Source organism: Anomalospiza imberbis, chromosome 3, assembly GCF_031753505.1.
Source record: "Anomalospiza imberbis isolate Cuckoo-Finch-1a 21T00152 chromosome 3, ASM3175350v1, whole genome shotgun sequence".
NCBI classification, from domain to species: Eukaryota; Metazoa; Chordata; class Aves; order Passeriformes; family Viduidae; genus Anomalospiza; species Anomalospiza imberbis.
In genome coordinates, this window is record NC_089683.1 from 20,637,783 (window position 1) to 20,662,043 (window position 24,261).

At 38.3% G+C, this 24,261-nt stretch overlaps 1 protein-coding gene across 1 annotated transcript in view; it reads right to left on the reverse strand.

Annotated features, from left to right (window-relative positions):
* The window catches only part of ERICH1 (glutamate rich 1), a 65,971-nt gene that overhangs the window by 33,865 nt on the left and 7,845 nt on the right, over positions 1-24,261 (reverse strand). Inside the window, exons 2-3 of the mRNA XM_068183615.1 lie at positions 16,724-16,918; positions 2,822-2,956 (exon numbers count right to left, since the gene is read on the reverse strand). Of these exons, the coding sequence (XP_068039716.1) occupies positions 2,822-2,956; positions 16,724-16,918 (330 nt within the window). The remainder of the gene's footprint in view (positions 1-2,821; positions 2,957-16,723; positions 16,919-24,261) is intronic.

Here is a 24,261-nt window from a genome sequence, read left to right on the forward strand (position 1 = left end):
TTTTTTGTTGAATTTCCACATCATTAATTCCCTTTAGTTCTGGGATAGAAAAGGATAACACAGGAACCTTTTCTTACCCAGTACATAAGCAATATGCTTACATTGTTAGGAAACCCAGTGGAAGATTACCTGTTGCCATACAAAATATATCATATAGATAGTATTGGGATTAAAACAATGCATACACCAGATCTCAAATTCACTTTATGGAGCTTGTCCTTTGGGAATACCTGGGACAATTCTAAACAGATTAATTTTATATATATAAAATATTCATATATATATAGTCATGCATGCACCCTTTTTTTCCTTCGGTGTCAAAGGTTCTCATTAGAACTTTCCTTTATCCCTTCAAAAAAGATCTAAATTTGGGATATAAACTAAACCTAGGTGAGCACAATAAGTAATCCATAGTGTGATTGCTTAAGATGTTCCTTTAATATTTTATGAGCATTGCCTGAAATCACAGACTTCATTGTTCAATAGATTTTATATGTATGCTTAAATGACACACACGAGTAAAGTGAACCATATACCGTCACCCTTGCACGATTAGCACAGATCTCCAGTTGTGCAATCCTTATTTAGACAAAACAAATAAGGGTCTAAACTGCAGCAAGAAAGATCTATCATTAAAGGGTTGTGAAGCACTAGAGCAAGTAAAAAAGGGAATGTAACAAAAAATTTCCCTGTAAGGAGGTTTTAAAAAAATAATTAGGCAAATACCTGGTAAAAATAACATCTACAGTATAAAATCAAACCTACCTTGAAAAAGGAGCAACAGATTAAAAATCTTCACTACAATTTTGTTTTTTCTTGATTCTATGACTAAGTGCAAAGCCAAATAACAAACCAATCCAAAAGTAAGTCTCCCACAATTCCAGATCCTTTGTTAACTGTTTCAAAAGTAGCTAAAACCCAAAACTTATTCTTCCTGCACAGTGAAACTGGGATCAGCCAAGAGCATTCTCCATCCAACAGTTAATACTATCACTAAGCAACACCAGAACTCTACTTACTGCTACCATGGTTGATTACATTTGTTTTGAAATACTAAAGGAAAATATTAAATCTAAACAATGAGCCAATGAAGTCATTGTTCAATACTTTATCCACTGTAAAACCAGGCAGCTATTTATATAATTCTAAAAAGAGACAATACAGCTCAATCCTAAATTCTGTTCTGCTTAACTGCTTTGCAATGTATCGAACATCTAATTATGTATAATACTATATCACAGCAACATCTCATATGCACCACACATAATCTGATTTATTCATAGATTTTAAACAGCAGCTGAGTAAATTTGCCACAAAAGTTCCATGCTAATGCCTTAAGGATCTATCTCAGTTGCAGCAGTGTTCAGTATGTATGGTAGTGTTTTATTTAAAACAGCTTAAGTCCCTGCATAAAACTGAATTTACCCACAAATATTGTAAGACTTCATTTAGTCTTATCAGCAAAACACAGAAGAGGAAGAAGCACTCCTCTAATATCTGAAAGGAAAGTACATTAAATAATAAACAGAAATTATATGGCATGGAAGGAGAGAAAAGATGCTTCAAGATCAGAATAAGCAGCTTGAATTTGACATGCTAGGAAAGAGAAACCCAGTGAACTGTCCAAAGACAGCTCTACAACTAAACAAAGTTAAGGGTAACCTAAAAACAGCTTCTGGATTCCAAACATGAATCCTATGTAACTGAGAAGAGCACAACCTAGAAGCTCTAAATTAGAACATCTTTCCATTCATAATCCAAAACCTATCAAGATCTACTCTTATGTTACTCTGATAAAGTTACTTCTTTGTCACTCAAAACTAGTCTTTAAACCACTACACACCAAGGAAGAACCCTGTGGGTATTGTGTGCAGAGACAAGCAGAATTTGCCTTTCTATATCTGCAAGTTACGTCTCAGGTTTTCCTTGTATTTAAGGCAATCTCCAGACTGAAACTGATACTGTAGTTTAATAACTACTGCTTAGCAGGTGATTTACTTCAGCTGACTTATCTGGGTATCTTCTTGGCTACAGAACATTCCTAGTGGCCAACAACAGTAATACACAATTCTGGACAAACATACATCCACAAGAACACAGCAATTGAAAAAACTAAATTAATTTGTCTTATCTAAGCTTAGGACTTCTTTCTAAAGACAGATAGAATCAACTGAATTCTGGCAATGTTATTCAGAAAACCATGTATTTAACTGAGGTCAATTTAGAATCCACTTTATAGATTCTGTGCTTTTTCTCTTGCATCCTTTGACAACATCAAATATTGTTTCTGAAGTTATATGGTCACAGTTTCTCATCAGAAAGCCTTTGAATATTAAAGGATTGATATATCCCCCCTACCAACTCCAATGATGAATAACTGTTCTGAGAGATGCAAATTTGACAGGTTGTTAAGCCTTTACCCAATTCCTCAGAACATCAAGGGTAGATGTAGTAAAACAGTTTTATCTAACATTTATGCTTAAAAATAATATGACTGTGAGCAGGCATAATATGAATACACATGTCACTTGAGTGGGAGGAGCTAAAGACTTTGTCCTCAGTTAGGTTCTATGTAACTTTAGTAAGATCTGTGGCACTGCATGGCTATCACCAAATGCTGAATCTAGTCTAGAAACCCCAAATGATGGAAATGAACCCATAGGGAAGTACATCCTCATTTTGCTTATGTTGCAAAACAGTGACACCCACTGGCAGCCACGGTTTAAATACTTTACTGTTGCAGTCTGAATCTTCTTGATAAGAGCTGCTAAGAAGTCTCCCTTCTGAAAAACTAATCACAGTAACAACCATGCAAACTTACCTGTTGAGTCAGCACTACTGCCAGAGGCTTCAGAAACTGCCTTACTAAGAGCATCTGGAGTAACTGCAACATAACCCTCTGGAGGAAGATCCACTGTGTAAACTCTTCTTGGAGACATAACTGTATCATCATTATCTACAAAAAGAAAATATAAAGTATCTGGCTCAATATTGGTCTCACTACAGATTTTCTCAATAGTTTTCCCAACTACAGTAATAAGTGATCTTGAAAATCCTTACAGAGTGACTGAAATTATCCTAAGACCAACAGAACTGTATCAAATTTCATAGTATCTATAAATAAATAAATACTTCATTCATTTTGTTCTTTACACCAGAAGCATTTTTTTTTCTATTGTATCAGGCACATCTTCTCCCCTGTCTTGAAAAGAAGCTTCCACTTTCAGTGATACTTTAAGAGAGACTCTAAACATGTTTTTCCCCATTCAGCATGAGCAGACTATTTCTTTAAGAACTGCTTCACAAAAGATGATGGATGGATGGATGGATGGATGGATGGATACAAGCTTATTAGGAAGTGACAGAAGCAACAGAAGAAGACTCACAAAACAGTAGTTTGCCCATTTGCACAGTGTTTAGTCATAGCCTACACTTCTCTGAAGGGCGCAAAGATAAAGGAAGTTTGAAAGTCACACTTGTCTAAGCCTCAGCAATGCCTGCCCCAGAGGACTCATCTCCTCATCCTGCTCTACTTCTTTCTAGGGCAGGAGGGGAAGTGCCAAGGGAGAGCGAGCTTTCCAACTATTTAATTGCACAGGAAACTATTTGTGTTGATGGCAGCAGTCTGTTTCTGTATGATTTCTTTCCCCTTTGAATGGTATTTAAAGTACGTGCAAGAGCAGCAGTAGAAATCTCATTTATTCACCAGACAAGAAGTCACAGACACATCTCTGCTCCATTCACATGATGTCAGACCATATTTCTGCGCAGAGTAGTGACAACAACAGAGATCAACCACAGTAGGAAAAAAAGCCTTTCCAGATGGCCAGGATTTCAGGGTGTCTCCAGATGTTGCAATGTAGTTTTAGATGGCTAAGTGTGAAGTTTATTTAATTTTGGATTGTTGGGCTTTTTTTGGTTGTGCTTGTTGTTGTTTTGTTGGGGTTTTAAACACTCAGCCAGCTCCATAAGTCAGCACAGACACAGCACTAGCCTTCCCTTCTTCGGGGCAATGTGTCCCTTTAAAACACACAGTGAGCTGTTAAAATGATATACAATAAAAACATTTCTGGCAGGTGCACAATAAACCTCCTTACACCACACACTTGAAGATCCCAGATGATCCAAGTTGATCATCGAGGTGCAGCTATGTGCAACTACGGTTGGACTAATTCCTAAATATTTAGAATGGGGTTGCATCTGATAGATCCCTAATGAGAATAACTTCCATATTTCTAATATGGAATTTAACTATGCACTGATATTTCTCAGGCAGCCTACTTTGAAAACAAAGTACATTTCTGAACATTCAAAGTATTTCTGAAAACACCACCATGGTTTTCATCATGAGGGAACAGATTTGTTTTGAAAACACATTAGAATAATATAATCTTTTTCTTGAATGAGCCAGAAAGTTTCCAGTATTGATAATACTTACTTAGAGGAACAATAAAGGAAAATAAATAAATAATAAAGATGAAGAGCAACTATGTGCTTTGGAAAAATCCATTAAAAATTAACATGGGATAATTCTTCAGCAGATCCTTTCCATGTAGATGATGCCAAATCATTGAACTGGCAGTACTTGCATTGACTTTCTTCTCCCCCATCCAGGTTGATTAATGATGAAGTGCTAATTAGTGACAGTTTAAAATTATAAGGACGTATAAATAAGTTATTCCCTTCTGAAGGATTTCAAGTTTCCTCTTTTTTCCATTTTTATTTAGGTTTTGTAAAACAAAGATTATCAGGAAAACACTAAACTTAATTTACAATAGCCTTGAAAAATTCGAATCTTTTAATCATATAAGCAGTAACTACAATGAGATAATAACCTCCCAGACAAAATAGTTACACATAACAGAATTTGAGGAACCATCTGTAACACACAATCCTACAAGGAAGAACAGTTACAAATCCTTCTATGGAAATGAATGATGACTCATGACTATATTTTTTATTTTACCTCTTTAAATGGGAATCTCCAAATCACACATTTATTCACACCAGCTGCATCTTTAAGAAGCTTGTAAGCTCATAAATCAAGAATTAGTCTTGGCTAATCTTGTGAAAGTATGTCAAACCAAACTGTCACCATATCTGCATCTGGATTTTTGCAGCCTGGGGCCAGAGTCTCCTTGGGCCAAGAAGAGATGTGTTGGTCAAACATAAACACTGCTGCAAAGAAAACGGCCGAGCTTATAAAACTGTGACATAAAGAAGGTTTTTTGAGAAACAAAAGTAAACAGATACTAGAGATATTAAAGAATGCTCCCCTTCTACTAGTTAAAAGTCATTAATCCCATTTCTGAGGTTTTATTTTATGGAAAAAAAGCTCCAACAGCTAAAGGTCATTTACAATGCCCCAAAAAGAGTAAACATTTTTCTTTAAGGCAAACCAAGAATACAGAATAAATGTTTTGAAACTATCTGTCTTCTATTCATGGTCCCCACACAGAGATCCACAGCACATAACTCAGTGTGGTGGTTTGTGCACAGAGTAGGGAAAAGCATCTACACCATGCCATTAGCAACATTACATCTCCAAGCATGTCAGTTCCTTGGCCAGCTATGTTATCTCTTACTATCTTACTACAAACCAGTATCGGATTTTTTTAGAAGAAGTTGAAGGTAAATCTTCCAGCCATACAGAATTCTCAACTGACCAGTCAGTCATCTCATGTAGCCACTGTATTTTGTTAAGTTTATTTTTCAGCATCTTTAAACTATCCCCTACTTTTAGTTCAGAACAGTGGCACATAGCACTAGCACGGTTTCCAGACTGCCTGAACACAAAGCATGCTTAGGCACACCTCAGACACAGACACGGCCAGAGCACACGTTCATACAGTCTTGGTCCTCTGCTTGCTGTAAGACTAAACCCTGGACAGAGACTGAATCACTTCGAGGTTCTGTGCTGGGTTGGCCCTGGCTAACAGCCCAACACCCAGCCAGATACTCACTCACTCTCCCCTCAGCAGGCTGAGGGTGGGGCAGCTTACAGTGGGGCGAACAGGACTAAGAGAGCTCATGGGTCAACAGCAAGGACATCACAACCACAAGAATCTTTCTTCACTGGCTCTTTTCACTCCCAACTTCACCTCTATTTCCTCTCACTGCAGGTTATACCCAGTTCCTTCAGAGAGACAGAGCAGTACAAGGAAGTGGGGTAATGTTTGAAGTCTCTGCTGTTCCTTTTCCCCCCACAGGGGTTTTCCATGGGCTGCCATCCTCCAGGAACATTTACTCAATAACAGAGTACCCTCTCCTCCTCTGACCCTCAGGTTTCCACTGCTGCCACTCCTTTTAGTTCTTTCCTGTCTTGGGATTGTTTTCTCATTTCTTAAAGAAGTGTCCCCTAGGGTGACCCTGCCTCAGCTGTGGGCTCAGTTGTGCCCTGCAGTGGGTGGGCTGGAACTGGCTGTGTCCAGAACAGGGCATCCCCGGCCTCCCCTCACAGAAGTCCCACTACCAGTGACTGGACCCCAGGACCCTGTAGAGTTTTTCAATCAAGAAAAAAACTTTGTCTTACCTGTGAAGTGCTTCTCTGCAACTCAGAAAGCTTTGATAACTCACCCAAGTTAAATTCCCATAGGGCAGAACTCATAAGAGCAAACAGAGAACCCAAGTCAAGCTAGAAAATCCTGCAGCTCCCCCTCCCCCCACAAACAACTCTAAGTTAGCCAAATCTTACCAAGATTGTGATCTTTTCCACAAAATTACCCCTTGGAAACACACAGTTATCTTACTTTTCCAAACAGATGGAAAGAGTTCATCCCCAAAAATAGGTCTTTGTAGAAAAACAGTGTCCTAGTTCTGGCCAGGACAGTTAATTACTTTTTACAGCAGCCAGGTGCAGTGGCACATGCCTGTAGTCACAAGCTGCTGGATAGGCTGAGCCCACCTGAGTACCGGATCCAGGAGCTCTGGGCTGCCCTGTGCTGTGCCCAGAGGACATAGCCAAGACACCAGCCTTACTCAGTACCACCTTAGGCCACTTCCAGGGGCTGGGGAAAAGGGACTATTGCTTCCAAGAAGATAGGTGCTCCTTTCCTCTCACAGGGAATTCCTGTCAGGCAGAAGAGCTGTTTGCCATTGTTTTTCAATGTCCTGGGCTGGGGTGAACATTTGTCATGTCAATCGCCCTCTCTTTGTACATTGTTATTAGCATTGTTGCTGTTACTGTTTGTTTTCTTATCTCACTGCTATTTCCAGTAAACTGTTCTTATCTTCACCAATGATCTCTGCCTTTTGATTCCCAGTGGAGAAGGAGAGGGGAGCAGCTGATGGTTTTCTTTTTTAGTGGGAGTACTAAATCTGAGAGTACCATTCCTAAACCATCCTACATAGGAAAGGAGGAAATGATGCTGAATCAAACACAAGGTCTGAGAAGTTCAGTGTCATACCCTCTACAAAAGTCATTATTTGTAGTAGGCATTTTCTGTGCAGTGTTACAGTAGATATGACTGGGACAAAAATAAGGCTTGAATGAGGTTTGTTATTTCCCTTAAAAATGTTGTATTAAAGTATGATTTTACTTAGTATGTAAGCTAGAATATGACCCTGTTATAGCTATTCCTCATTTTTATTGCATACAAGTGAGATTATAACCCCAAAACTCTGACAATTCCCAAGGAATGTATACACCTCGTTATCTGTACACAATAACTTTCCCCTTCACTGACTAGCAAGACAAGCACCTATAAAGACAGGACACAAATCCTGGGCAAGAGTCATCTCCTTCAAAACCCTTCATAAACTGAAGTGTACCAAAGGTGGTATCAGTGACTATCTGTACACACCTTGAGTGTCCTCCTGAACTGTGGTACTGAAAAATAAATACTTTTCCTGTTGATCAATGTGAACACATCAAAATGTCCTTCAATAGCATGAACAAATCCAGTTAACCTAAACACCCACCCATTCCTCAATGTATACTCATTTTTGTTCAGAGAATATCCAAGTTCCTGGACATCAAACTATTTCAGTCTATAAGGTACAATAAAGTAACCTCAGGGACATGAGGTGCTACATAATGTACAAACACCCTCGGTTCCCAGGCTGACTTAGCACAACCTTGCCTTCTAGTCTCATACACCCTAGAGTGCTTTACACAAAGACAGAAGCTTTTAGTCTTCTGCGCAATTGGAAATATGGTCCTTTTCCTTGGAGGGTGGAATTCCTACTGCTTGACTGCAGTTTTCAACAGTATTCTCTCCCTCAATACTAGAGAAGTCACACTGGGTGGAAAACAAAAAAAAAAAAAAAGAACAGATGCTACCAGCCACTATAGACTCTACCTCATTATCACCAATACATGTAACAGAATGCTGAAAAAGCTTTTTCTTCTGCAAAATTCAGAGTTGCGAAATTTTATAATTCTGAAGATGTCTGCTATTCTTCATGGAAGGACAATTTCCCCTCTTCGCCAAGTAAAATGTCAAAGTTTAAAGTTCTATTCTAAATTGCACAATTACATACATTTAAACAATAAAGTGATAAAATAAAAAAGTCTTTTAATTAAAGAGATACATGTTGTCCTCTGGCTCAGAGAATCCTTAAGCAGCAACTGTTGGAGAACATTGTGGGGAAGCAGTACAATACACTTATTCCAATCCTCTTTTTTATAATACTGATGGTCACAACATTATGCAGACAGCAGTACTGAATTTTTTGATTTACCTTAATTTCTGATACTTTATTCAGTTATGTTTACACAAAACCAAGCCCACTATCCTTTGACATTCAAGCAAAGCATGTTTTCACTTCATTCCCAGGGTATTATTTTTTAGAGTCCTAGCCATATTACAGATGAGTGCTCCCAGTTCTTAGGGTGCTGCCTTGTGCCTGGCAGCATGTTGAAACTCAAGCTAGTTCATAATTACCTTCCTTCTGATACTCACATTCCCAGAAGTTCTTCAGTTCATTGAAAAGAGAAAGTGTAGATTACAGAGGATACTAGACTAGAGCACTGAAAGAAGAAAATGAAATGAGAAAATCCTCAGAAGTACTTCCTCATCATGGTGTTTTCCTTCAGCTTTCCTTCAAAAGGAAACTGAGCCTATAAAGACATTTTACAAGGCCCAAACTTGGGATGGGAAATTAATAAAAAACAAGGAACAAGCAAGCTCACATTTATTTCCCTCACTACCTCCCACATGTACACTAACTCTTAGATTTAGTTTATTTTTTAGACACATAGAAAGGCTCTATTATAGCTAATTTTATTGGAGACAGCACTTACCATTATAACTGAGCTTCAGTTTCACTACATTAGGAGTGGCAAACATTTTTTTGTCACAGAGAAAAAACTGATTAAGTACAAATCATTCTTACTCTTTCTCACTCATGATTTGGGGAAGATGTTTTTGCTTTTTACCTATGAACCATTAAAATAATCTATGTTTCCTTGGAAAAAGTAATGAAAACTAAGCATAAGACAAAGTGAGACTGAAGCATGGAAAAAACACTTATTGAGGAAAACAAGAAACAGAACACTTTTCAGACATGAATCTGGCTACAAGCAGACGGTGGAATTAAAATTTTGCTGTTTTCTGAAAGTTGAATATAGGAGGTAATGATGAAACAAATTTTACAGCTAAATGGTATATGTGTCCCATATATGCCCCGGTATATGAGTATATGCAATATTTTGATTAGATGTCTAAGATTTCGAGCTGTATAAACAGGAACATAAAGCTATCTTAATGTTATGCTAGTACCCAGCTCAATTACTTCTCCTGCTGCAGATCTTATGTGTTCAACACACTTCTAAAAAGCCAAATATATCCCTGTTAATCAATTCCTAAAAAAAAAAAAGCAACAACATTGAATCTAAAAGGCCATGCCTAAGTTGCAATTATTTAATTATCCTCACTGATGAAGTGATTATGTCATTACTGGAACGTACCTGAAATAAGACCAGAAAATAAATAGATGTGCTCATAAGAGTAAAAGCATACTAAATTTAAGGTTTTAAAGCTTTTGCCCCTCTAAACTCACATTTTCTATTCCATAACTAGAAGTTATTGGTAACAGTCCCTTCTCATTTGTATTAAAAACAATGCAAAGCACAAAATATTATAGAAAAGTATTTGCTCAGAACACAGTTCAGTACCTAGCTCACATTATAAACATTTCCACTTTTCAAATTGTTACAAGGTAAAGTTGATAGGAAACACAAGTAAGCTTGGGCAACAGCAGAAAATATGGGATTTGACTCTGAATAATTATGATTTTGACAATAGCCACTTAAGTGATAAACTCCCCAGTGTAAACTGGAGCAGGAGTGGTGTCTCACACAACCCATTTTGTCACCAATGCATTGAAAATGATTTCAAACACAGAGTCAAGGTGAACAGCAGGAATGCTTACACACAATTATTATGCTGCATTTCTATTCAATTTAGTCCTATCAGCCATCTCTAGGTGAAACAAAGCTATTATATCAAGTTCTTAAACAAGCCATTTTTCTGTTTCCTTTACCAAGATAATTTATTTTCCTGCAGTTGACCAGTTTAGGTTTAGAGCTTGTTAGCACATAGAGCTAAAGCTGGCATTTTCTCCTCTACATAGGCAACTGCCACGCACTGTTAGATGAGCTACTAACGGAGCTCAGTTAGTAGCTCACAGAGGCCAGCAGCTCTCCCTAGGACAGCTAAGCTGTTTGCAATGAGCATATAGAAGAGGAGAAGGAATTACATAAGAACACTGGAAAAGGAAGGACTCTGTCAATCAGCAGCACACAACCACTCCAAAACCCAGAAAAACATTGCTATAGGAACTGAAGACAACAAGAGAACTGTTTCTGTCACAATCAGAAGTTACCAATATTTTACATGCAGCCCACTCAGTCTGAACAGAAAGAAGGGTTTTTTTCTTTGTTTGTGGGATTTGGATTGGTTGGATTTTTTAGGCTGGGTTTTGGAATTTTTTCCCTTCTCCCCTAAACCCCAGATTTCTACGTTCCCCTAAAGCAAGTAGCTATACTGGCTTGTAAAACTGGCTGAGGACCGTTTTTACCACAGCCACTAGGGGCTGGTATCTTCAGTCAAATACTCTACTCCTGGATACATCTGTCCCATTTGCACAGCATAATAGCACTGTAATATACCATGCAATGAGAGAATTTTTAAACCCTTGAGAAAACACTATAAGAGTGTGTGACAACACTTTATTGTATGATAATTATAATCTCCATTGCTCCACAATAGACAGCTTTTCAAAGTAATTAACTAAAGCAAAGCTGAATTGTTTAACAAGTCTCTAAATTTGTTTATTGCATTAAGTACTGCTAGAATTTAATTTCTTAACCATAAGCACTTCATCAATTTGATCAACTAAAAGGCAGGGCAGCTCATGCATATTTTTTAGACAAGTATTGTATTCTAGGCATTTCTGTCACTAGCTTAAGTTTTCTACAGTAAAATGGCTGCAGGAAGACAGGATTTGTATGAGGAAGGACACAGTCCTGGCATCCTAGGGATGATTTAAATGCAGTACACTGTCAGCATCAATAACTTCAGTGGAACAAATAAGGAGAACACAAAACAATCACACAGTTGTATTGAACTTTGACATGAATTCCTCACATAGGATAACAGTGCTGGGATAGGTCACATTTGATAAGACATTCACATTTTTATTTAATGAATAAGTAGTAAATTGTGTTTTGTCCATTTATATAGCATAACATGGATTCCAGCTTTTTTAGAAAGCCAAGACCTATTACTAACAACAGCTTAGTAACATTCCTCACTATTTCTTACTTAAATAAATGAAGAAGAAGGAAAGTTTAAGTTATCTCCACAAAATCCAAAACCCTGCCTAGGCTCTCTGCATTTCAAATTTTTCAGAATTAGGGAAAAGGCAAAAATCAGAAGTGGCACAGCATGATATATACTGACATATATTTAATCTGAATGTAATTATCCTTCTTCAGCAACTCTGAAATTTTTGTTTTTATAAGGAAGATGCTAAATACTGATCAGTAAATTCCAAGTCTTATAAAAAGTAGTTATAATTCTGACCAAGAAAAAGGTCAGAGACTAAGGAGGCCATTTGCTCATACTAGGAAAGGCTGAGGGAGCTGGGCCTGTTCAGCCTCAAGAAAAGATGACTGAGAGGGGACCAAACTCACCAATGTCTAAAGCATGGTGTGTCAAAAGAATATTTACAGGCTCTTCTTGGCTGTGCTAAGCAATAGGACAAGAGGCACTGGGCAAAAACTGATGCACAGGAAGTTCCACCTGAACATGAGGAAGAACTTCTTTACTGTGTGGGTGACTGAGAACTGGAACAGATTGCCCAGAGAGGTTGTGAAATCCTGTGCCATGTGCTCTAGGATGACCCTGCTTGAGTAGAGAGGTTGGACCAGATGACCCACTGTGGTCCCTTCCAACCTGACCCATTCTGTGATTCTGTAAAAAAGTCAATTCTACAATTAGCAAATCTCTAGTTAGAAGCATGCATGTCACTTTTGAATATATACTACAAAGCTATTAGAAATAATTACCGAGGTTTTAAAATATCAACAAAAAAGTAAAGAAATCACAGAACTGCAGACCTCACAAGAAACATTTTAAAACATATTAATTCTTGTTGCAAGTAGATCTGGCCCTAACAAAGGTCAAAAACTAACAAAATGAATTCTCGGGACAGAATTTAGCCAAAGCCCATAACCACCTGAGCAATTTATATTTTGAAATGCTCAGTCTTTTGCCAGGTACTTTTTTTTCTGTGATACAGCAAGTTTTAAAGCATTTCTAAGATAGCATAGTCACAAAATATCATTCCTTTAGGGAAAATTTCTCTTATTTTATGTGCTTTCAACTCTCCTTTTGCTCTCTTTTAATGCTTTGCCTTCCATAAGAATTAGGTTCAATACCAATGTGGAACTTTTAACTGATTTAAGGTAATAAAGATGGTAATCTAGATCTCCTTTAATTTTATGCTTTAGTAGCAAAAAAAAATTTTATCTTTTGAAATTAAGAACTATAGCTCTTGCAATGGGTGAATCAAGTTCCTCAAGGGGGGAAATATTTAGAAAGACTTTTCTAATTGTTCTGGGGGAGAGGAATCCCTACTTTGGTTACATTCATTTTCTTACTAAGTATTTAGGTACAAAAGAGAAAAAAAGTCTGATTTAGGACAACTATAATCTAAAGGGAAGGTATATCTTACTATCTATGCCCTAGAACTAAAATTCTGCACACACACAAGTGCTTTGTTTTGTTTTGGATTTGTTATTTGTTTGGCTGGTAGGTTTTTTAGTTGGATGGTTTTTTTGGGATCTTTTGTAGTTTTGGGTTTTTTTTTTTGGTTTTTTTTTTTGCATGTGTGTGTAGTTTTTTTGTTTTGTTTTTAAAAAATCCAAATTTTCTCTCTTCAAACAAAATTATATGACTACTCTTCTTTGGGGTCCAGAAGAAGCATGACACCTCCACATGTTTTCTCCATGCCTAACAGAACTACCACCTTCCTGAAGAAAACACAAATACCATTCAAAAGGCCTCTACAGTTACAAAGGACAGTGACCCTCAGAATTTGCCTTCCACCTCCAGTTATTCTGGGTCTTATTGTAAGCTTTGGTTCCAGAAATATGTGAGGAGCTTTATGGGATAACCTTTTCTGATTCCAAATTATTAATTATCCAAAATTAAATGAGGACCAATCATTAACATAGGTCCTGATGTTCCACTTCTTAAACATCTGAACTTCAATCTGGTCTCAAAAAAGTCATGTAAATGCAAATATTTACAGGATATAAAAGTATGATCTTAAAAGCCTGCATCTGGAAGGACAATAGAGACATGCCCATAAAATTTCAAGGCAATGCTGCAAACTGCATTCCAATAAAGATCAGAAACTTGCAGGTGGAAGGTGGTGGCAGTTTAGCTCAGACAAATTGGTTATGGTATTTTCACAATCTGAGAGTAACTGTTAAAGGCAAATAAGGACATTGTGACGAGTTTTACAGTAAAATCTGTTATTTAATGCTAGAAAATACTTAAGACTAAGTCAGTTTATTTTAAAAGAAATCCTCAACTTTTTATTGACACTAGATCATTTTTAGTAGTATTTTGTAGGACTGAAATAATAAACTTTCAAACTAGGAAAGCGTTAGTATCTACAAAAAAACAAATCCCTTATTTTTCACTGTTTCTTTCAATTAGCCACCTTTGACTACTGCTACTTAAATGATCAGCTGTCTTGTTGTTATGTCCATAATCTTTGGTCTGTAAGTAAGAAGTCACTTAAAACAGTTTATGATCAAAAAATTCAATCAATGCTTTTATATTTTTCCTTCACCAAGGAAACAGTGTTTATAGTTTAAACCTTCTACTTATCTCTAAACATGTACTTTTAGTGTCCAATGGTATAAAATCACCACATGTAAATTAAATTTACATAAAATCACAACCAGAAAAGAATGGTTGTGTGTTGGTTTCCCAGATGGGTAATTGATTTATCTTATTTTCTTATGAGTTTATCACATCAAGGCTTTTTTGTTTTTTTAAGTACTTATATGTTGAATTTGAAACAAGTCAGAACCCTTTCTGTACTACTGTGGCATTTGCATGCCTCTAACAGGAAACAAACTCAGTTAGAGTTTGCTGTTAATTTCAAAAACAGCCTTGTTGCTCTGCCGTGAAAATCCTGAATTTAAACTTGTTCTTTTTACTCCATGTTTCCTATCCCATAAGCTATATTTTCCCTGTATTAGGATTCTGAATAAAAAGCCTTCATTACCTTGAAGAATATTGCAATAGGAATCAGGTATAAACAAATCAGAGGAGTAATAAATCACAAGGTAAAATAAATTCTCCCCCTCACCTCCCATTTCAGTGGAAGTTTTGCCCTAATTTATAAGGAATGGTATAGATTCACTACAAACAAAGAGTTTTAGCTTAAGAAATTACTCCACAGTTGGGTATAATTAGCACACCTTTATCACAGAGCAAAAAAATAGCCTGTTACTTATTTTGAAAGGACCATTAGTTACCAATGCTATCACATATCGTTGTACAGAATAAGTTTAATGCTTTATCAACCTTTTGAAAATATGCTTTTCATTACTGACTACACAAAAGAAGTACAAAAATTAGAAAAGCAAATTGAGTATAAAACATATAGAACTACAAAAGTTGAAATTTCCATTCAACCTTGTATTACAGTAATGGTGCACTGGTTTTGGCCAGGGTAGTGTTAATTTTCTTCCCAGTGGATGGTACGGGGTGTGTTTTGGATTTGTGCTGAGCACAGGGTTGATAACACAGAGATGTTTTTGTTATTGCTGAGCATGGCTTGCACAGAGCCAAGGCCTTTCCTTCTTTTTGTACTGCCACGCTGGTGAGGAAGCTGGGGGTGAGTGGAAGGAGACACAGCAGGGACAGGTGACTCAAACTGACTGGAGAGATATTTCAGACCAAGTGATGCACACACTGACACACAGACTTGACCTCAGACCTACCTTGTCCGGTTAATTAAATTAATTAATATTAACTTGCCCGGTGTCACTGGACTGTTGGTTGAACCTGGTTACTGTGAGCAGACATTCTGCTGCTCTTTGTCAGGCACTGTGGGACTGCTTCCACAGTGATTACACAGCTCCTGTGCCTACCTTGTCCCAGCTAGCCTTCCTTCACCTTCCCTTTGCTGCTTTCCCAGACAGATCTGAGCTCAGTCAGGCATCCTGACACATTTGCTTAGTTTTCTGCATGTCAAAATAAGTCATTCTTGTGCTTTGAGAGGTTATTCTTGAACCAGCTCTTCAGAGCTACTTTCAATTCAGGCAATCCTCTCATTAATCCTAGCAAGCAGATCCCTGAACAAGACAAACATCTGCTGTTATGTAGCACACAGTTCTAACCCTACTAATCATCCTGCTCACTTCTTTCTGGACATTACTCTCCTGCCCCAGACCACATCCACAACCAGATCTTCCCTGTGAGCAAGTAAGGATAGCTGACCATCTCCTCCAGAGAAAACTTTTTATACTCTTGTGAAATATACCTTTCTATTTCAAGCCAGTTTAACAGCCTTATAGTTATGGCAAAATCTGGTTTTAGATAAATACAAAGCAATTCACACTCATTCTATACTTGCGCACAGAGTCTTTTTATCCACAAGTAATACCACAGGTACCTCATTTTCCAGCTCCACCTCCTGGCACACAATTAACATTCTACAACTTATTTGAAAAAAAAAAAAGGCTTTTACTCACTTGTTCAAATATTCATGTGCCATGTTCACTGCATAAACACACACAACATAATGCTCTTTTCCAAGAAACTAACATAGTCTCTAAATTAATATTTGTTTTCTGATGGATCTGCGTTCCCCATGGGGTTTCTGCTGCAGCACGAGGGCAGGATCATGTATTCCCACCAATCTTCATCTGCATCTCTAACAGCTGAGCACAGCTATACCAGCAGAAGTCATTTTATCACTATTTAAAAGACATTACATCAAAGAGAGTTACAGCTTACACTGAACTTTCATATTTGCTACTGCTAAATGCTGCACCCAAGCATATACACCAAGACTATTTCTTGACTTTCACAGGACCTCAAGTGTTCCAGGTATTAAGCACCACTAGCCCTAGTACTCAAATTCATCTGTTTGTATTAATAGATGAAAAAAAACAACATACTATACTGTTCTGAAATAAAGCAGCTATATTTAAAAGTATATTATCATAAAAATGACAACACGGTCTCACCTTGAAATGATTTGCAGGGTGTAGTAGTTGATGTGCTAGCATCTGCTGATGAAATCTGAACATTATCCAAATTCTTTTCTTTAGATTTTGATCCAAGATTTTCAAGAACGACCTCCTCTTCTCTACTTGAGGTCTGAACAAGAGAAGATGATGAAGTTTCACCATAGAGACGTTTCAGTAATTTCGCCAAGAACACTGCAGGGTAAGAAAACTTTTCTTAATAGGAAGAAATAGAGTGTTTTAAGAATAATTTAAGACTTCAGAAACCGCAACAACTAATTGATATGAGACAGTTTCCCTCATATTCCATGGAAGTCTTTTTTGAGTAGTCTCTACCTCTCACAGGTGAAACTGAAAATAAATATATTTAAGTTCAAAACTTGAATCAGAAAAACAGCTTTAAAACACCAGAGTTCACTAGCAAGGTTACATTTAAAGTATTCAATTTGAGTACATTTTGGCAATAAATTAACAGTACATTAACAGACTAAACACACATTAATTTTTAAAACAAGAATCTTTCTATGCAAGTGTCATAAGGCTGCTCAAAATGCAGGTCTCTTCTGGCACAGAGGCACCGCAATTGAATTACTCATTAAAATCAGTAAGCCACAACGATTTAATCACACAGAAAAACCAGAAGTAGACAGCAGCAGAAACACATGGTAACCAGTTATTTCTACAGAATTATCAGTATTCTCATACGCCTCTTCTTCTTATGGGCCCATTTCTGACGACACCGACAATCTGCTATGAGTTAGTCAAATGCAAGTATCATTTGATTAAATAAATATATGCAAATAATCTGCTTATTAACAAAATCATTATATTTTTAATATATACATGTACACTTCAATAACTTAAAAAGACATACTGAAGTATAAATTGTTACTAAAAGTTTTTATCTATTGCAAAGCAACATCTCTAGTTTCATGAATTCTATGCGATCAAGGGGATATGGCGGTATGTGTGGGTGGGAAAAAAGACATCTGGAGAAAAATGTTATCTATACTGCAACCTCAGATTTAATATACATTCTGTGGACACTGCACAAGCAACCTGCTGCAGATTCATAATAAAATAATTCTGCCAAGAGAAAAGAACCTAAATTGTTGCAAGAAGAATGCATCCCACTGCAGCTTAGCAGAAAAACCTTTTGCGATCACGTAACTTGTCAATAAATTACTTCACAACTGAAAAAAAACACCTTCATCCTTGAACCACCAGTCCTTGATAGACAAACTGTACATCCAGTGTACCTTGGCAGCTATGCTTTCCCATGTAAATGCTTAACTACGTGAGTGAATGCTTTGCTATGGGCTATGATTATAGTTTCCAGATAGACAGATATGAACAAGTGACTGTGTGTTTTCATAAGGTTCCCTACCTGGGTTAGTCTACAGCTAGAAAGACAAAAATCCACAATTACTCTCCTCAGCTAAAGAAAGTAGAAGGAAATAACCAGTGTAATGAGACAAAGTTAACTGCCTTTTGCAGATCTCTGACTTTTAAGCAAGTTTTCCAAGAGCTTTATCCTGAATCCTTTCCCCAAGTGCTGCTACTAACACGACATCATTTTAATAAACTACAGCCATTACTAAATGTCATGGTTTAATGCCAATAGGCAGCCCAGCTGCTTGCTCACTTTTCCTCACATGGAATGGAGGAAAGAATCAGAAAGATAGGATTGAGACCATTCATGAGTTGAGGTAAAGACAGTTTAATAGGTAAAGCAAAGGTCACGCACACAAGCAAAGCATGGAATTCATTCACCACTTCCCATGGGCAGGATGTGTTCAGTCATACCCAGGAAAGCAGGGCTCCATCACATACAATGTTGACTTGGGAAGACAAACGTGTCCCACTTCCTCCTTCTTCTCCCAGCTCTGTATGCTGAGTATAACACCATACGGTGTGGGATACCCCTTGGGTCAGCTGGGGTGAGTTGTCCCAGCTGTGTCCCCTCCCAGTTCCTTGTGCACTCCCTGCCTCCTCGCTGGTGGGGTGGGGTGAAGAGCAGAAAAGACCTTGACTCCATGTAAGCACTGCTCAGCAATAACAAAAATATGCCTGAGTCATCAACACTATTTTCACCACAAATACAGAAAACACATCACCACAGGAGATGTTTTGAAGAAAATTAACTTTAGCACATCCACAACTGGTACACAGATTAACATTCAAGCACTTGTACTGAAGGAATATTCTTCCAAAGCAAATGATTACTGACATACTGATAAATCTAGATATGCAAATATAACTCCAAATCTGCTGAGAAGACCAGCCTCCTCATAACTACACTGGATTTTATGCTCCCCACCTTGAAATCTGATATCCCTAGTCATCTCCCCCCCATATTACATGACATTTTCCTTTCCATTTTTAAAATTGTGGGACTATACTCATACACACAATAGCATTACTTCAGAAAGCAAGATGAGACCTGCTGTGATACATTCATTCCTTCTAATTTCCATGGGGACCTCTCCCTATCTTTAATACCCTTGCTTGAGAAAGCAAGCTGATAGAATGCCTGCCTTAGAGGGTATAAATACTGAGGAGGTTATTCTTTGATAAAAATCTCTTTTGCTCAGAAAGAAGTATCTAGAGTAGGAACAGTGAAAAGATTCATGAAAGCAACATCCACTTGGCTGGAGTTTTCAGCAGACACTGGAAGAATCAGCAACATGTGGAGTGAGGGAGCTCTTTACTGCCTGCAAAATTTTCACATCTGTATCAGAGCATCTCAGCAATGACACAGGTCATCTCTTAAGATAACAAGTAATTTCCAAAAATCATAACAAAATAGAAGTGAGCAGTATTGACACTTAGATATTACAAGGTCCTCATTTGAAACCTGATGTATTTCAAGCCTTCTGAAGACAGCAGGAAGCAATGAATCCCAGCAGTTCCCCTTCCTCAGGTGAATGAAGAATCACAGAATCAGGTGAGTTGGAAGGGACCCACAAGGATCACTGAGTCCAACTCCTGTCCCCGCACAGCACCACCCTCAAGAGTCACATCATGTGCCCAAGAGCTTTGTCTAAATGATTCTTGAGCTCTGTCAGACTTGGTGCTGTGACCACTTCCCTGGGGAGCCTGTTCCAGTGCCCAAACACCCGCTGGGTGAAGATATACTTTTACTGATATCCAACCTAAACCTCCTCTGACTCAGCTTCAGGCAGGGTCCTTGGGTCCTGCCACTAGTCACCACAGAGAAGAGATCAGTGTCTGCCCCTCCTCTTCCCCTCACAAGGAAGCTGTAACACCAATGAAGCCCCCCTCAGTCTCCTTCAGGCTGAACAGACCAAGTGCCCTCAGCCATTCCTCATACGGCTTCCCCTGAAGGCCCTTCACCATCTTTGTAGGTCTCTTTTGGATGCTCTCTAATAGCTCAATATCTTTCTTATATTGTGGTGTCCAAAACTGCCCCCAGCACTCAAGGTGAGGCCACCCCAGAGCAGATCAGAGCAGGACAATCCCCTCCTTGCCCACTGGCCATGCTGGGCCTGATGCCCCCCAGGACAGGGTTGGCCCTCCTGGCTGCCAGGGCACTGCTGGCTCATGTTCAGCTTGTCATTGACCAGGACCCCCAGGTCCCTTTCCATGGCAGTGCTTTCTAGAATCTCACTCCCCAGTATGTCTGTACAGCCAGGATTGTCCCATGCCAGGTGCAGAATAAAGCACTTGTTGAACTTCTTGGTGATTGCTCAGCCCTGTTGAGGTCTCTCTGCAGGGCCTCCCTGCCCTAGAGGGAGTCAACAGCTCCTCCCAGTTTTGTGTTGACTGTATTTGGTTAGTATCCCTAGAATTGCCAGAGAGTACTGAAAAAACTGCCTTATTTTGAACTATTTGGAATCCTAAGTATATTCTATTCTGAATAAAAAAATAAAATAAAAATCTGCCTGCAGCCCAAAACCTTTTGAACAAAGTAGTCCTCAGTATAAGTGAACAAAGAAATTAGGCTCTGAGGAATACCCATTCTGCTATCCTCAGCAGCTTTGCATGCTCCAAAGCAGCACTCTGCTGTGCAATTAACAGTCTCAGAACTGAGCTACCAAAACATTTTTCAGATGACAAAGGAAGCTCTTTCCAGAGGGGTTTTATCGCTGCAATTATTTGGAAGAAAGGTATCGTGTGATATCCGTAAGCATTGGCTCAATCACAGGAGAATGGTCTTGCTGATGCTATGGAGCAGTTCTTGCCTATTGAAAACCTCTCCTAAATCTGATGTCTCTGGTACTGTTCAGCATCAGAGATCAGTCCAATTGGTAAGAACTGCTCAGACTCTTAAAAATAACTACCCCTTAACAGAAAATTAGCAATAAAGGAAACTCAAGCAAAAATATCTACTAACAGAAATGTATCTTACCTATTAGAGTTTCAAACTGCAGTAAGACTTACTCTCACCATAGCCATAGCATGGTCAACTTAAAAACCATATGGTTATTTCTTAACAATGTCTTCCTGACAACATAACTGATGGAGGAAATGTACAGGTTCATGTGGTCTTTTGATTCTGATTAAGCTTTTCATTTAATTTTAAAAGAAAGAAAAAAATCACTTTCCAGCTGAAAACATGTAACACCATTAAAATATTCCTACTGTGCAATGAGCTGAAGAAACACTGTAACACTTGACTTTCCAGGAATTCCTCAGTGACAAAAAGGAGTCAGTATTTTCAGACATGAGAACAAGCTGCAAAAGGTACCAAACAAGTTACATTGCTAATTCTTGACAATTCAAGTCTGGAAAGAGTGAAGTACAAATACATCAGAAAACTGAAAAAGTATCAGGTGTCTACAGTTTGACATCATGTAAGGAAAGCAAAGTGTAACTCTAAGAAATACAATGCAGAACACATGCTGACTACTGATACAAATTGTGAACATCCATAAACATCCATGACCTTTCTACTACCAATTTTACAAGAAGAGTAAGGAGCCTGCTTCAAATAAATGCATTTTTGACACCTATTTATTAAATTGACACCCTGACTGAATTCATATTATATACATGAGCAGACTATCCACAAACACACTAAAATAGCACTGCAGACTTATGAACATTCTGGGATTGGCAACAGGACTTAGCATGACTTAAAACTCCATTAGGAATACAGACTGTAACAAAAGCATGCTGAATAATGAAACAAATTAAGTTCTGAACAACATCAGAAACGTTCCTGTGCAGCAACAGCTTTCTCAAAAACATTTCTGTGAAGAATGCTTGCCACATACTTTTAGCTACTTGTCATCCATACTGTAAGTACCCCCACCACATTTCTCATTTGGTTGCCTCCTGCCTACTTAAGTGGAAGTTGGGCAGTAAAAACTAAGTAAAGTGGCATTGGGAGCACTGAACTCTGTGAAGCTTGCAAGTTGCCCTACTTGGTCTTTGTCTCTCCTACAAACAGAAGCTTTCCAAAAATGGAAGAATCAGGAACTTCTTCTGAAACCATCCCATGCGCAAGATGTGCTAATATGCTATTTCTGCTACAGCAGAAGGAAAGATAGCACAGCAGAATGGAAAAGGACGGAAAGAGCAGACAGAATGATAATATTCATGCAGAACATATGGACAAGGCTTCATTAAAATGTTCAGTTCATCTCTGCTAGTGAAGAATTACTCTCCAATATCCAAATGGATTTAAATCCTTGAAGTCTTTTTTATCATGCAAGTACCACATCTCCTATGAAGGGCACAACAGGACAGTTACTTTAAAACATGATCATAAAAATCACAGAACTGTTAAGGCTGGAAGGGATCTCCAGACACCACCCAGTCTAATCCCAAAGCTCAGAACAGGATCAACTATAGCAAATTGCGGAGGGCCTTGCCTAGTAGGGTATAACAATCCCATTGCATGGATCATCTCCTCTTCCCTAATCATGGCTGGGCACTCTTGACGAGAGATCTTCAAGGAATCACCCAAAAAACAGTGACTCTTGAAAAAGAGATGACTGCGTTTATCAGCACCCAGAGCAACGGAGTGTAAAAGCATTTTAAAAGACTGTTACAGACAGAAAGTATTAGCTAGACTGCTCTTCTTACCAGCTAGCAGGTGGAAGACTGATGACAACTTCAGGCCAGGAGCTGCTCATTCCTTTAAACTATGCCACACAAAGCTTACTTTTCCTTTAACCATACAGGATAGTTTGAATTTCATAGCTTGAGTCTTCTGGATTCTTTCTGAAGGAGTTGCTCAGCTGGCCAAACTGATGAACAATTACTTTGCTCTGTGTTTATTTGGTCTAACACAGTGATTTTTGGGTCATGGCTCTGCAAGCCTCACAAAGATAAAGGCATTCAGTTTGTATTTCAGCCACCAGGGCAAAATTCAGTCTGAAGTTATGCTGCCTGTTTTGCCAGCAGATTAGACTCCGCTCCAGAGACCTCAACGTACACAAGACACCAATTCTGCCAATGAGCCTCTGAGTGCCCAAGGTGTACTCAGTAGAGATGATGGTGCACTAAGTACAGGTCCCTGTTAGAGTAAACGGAAATGAATACAAAGAACCTCCAAGGATAATTAAATTTATTAACCTTGACCTAAACTTCCCAATATAAGCAAAAGACACACACACACACACACTGACCTCAGAAAAAACCAAAACCTCCAATCATCAAGCCCCATAGCCAAAATGGCACAAGCAAAACAAAAAGGAATCAGCTGAAAGCTCAAAGACCCCAAACCATTGCTAGAAGTGGCAGAGACCAAAGGCTTGAATTAAGTCAAGAGAGCTTGTGTGTGTGCACAACATATTCTAGTCCTGAGGGAAATGAATAGCTATTCAAGTCATTAAATCAAAATCCTCTGAGTAGGGATCACTTAGCTGCAGAGAAGATTCCCAGATTTGGGATACCAATTCAGCAACTACCAAAAGATTAAAATCAAGGAAGAAAGAGAGCAATTAACCATTACAAAACATTCCATGGCAACTGAAGAGGGTATAATTTTCCCACTCCCCCTCACTTTTACCAAAAACATTCACGCTATGCAGGGATATGAGAAAAAGAACGATGCAGTGACACGCAATTACATTCTGTGTAGCTTGACAGTTCAGATAATCTAAAAAGTGTATCCAACATCTAAGATGGGATGCTCTTGTTAAAGTCAGGAGAAAGAAACATAAAATGTGATTTTCTTGCTATCAGCAAGGTCAAAAATTTTGCCAAGAGTGATGTATTTCCATTTCACCATGGATAGCGCATGCAAACCAAAGCAAAGCACTGTAGCAGTATCATGGGAATAACAAAATTGATCTTTCCAACAGGGGGAAAAATAGTGAAATATGCAGAATCCTAGCTGTGATCAAAGTACAGTTTTAAGTACACAGGAATGGGTACAGTATTTTGCTTTGCATTCCCAGTCTGCAAGCAGTCCTCATCCTGCAGGCGAAGCTATGGTAACAGGCTCTTACAACAGTAGCTAAAGGATAAAAAAAGGATAAAAAAGCAAGGACTGCAAGACCTGCAGCAGAAAATTCAGGCTGAAGCTGACTGTCTCTTTCAAGAGGCACTTGTCGACAAATGCA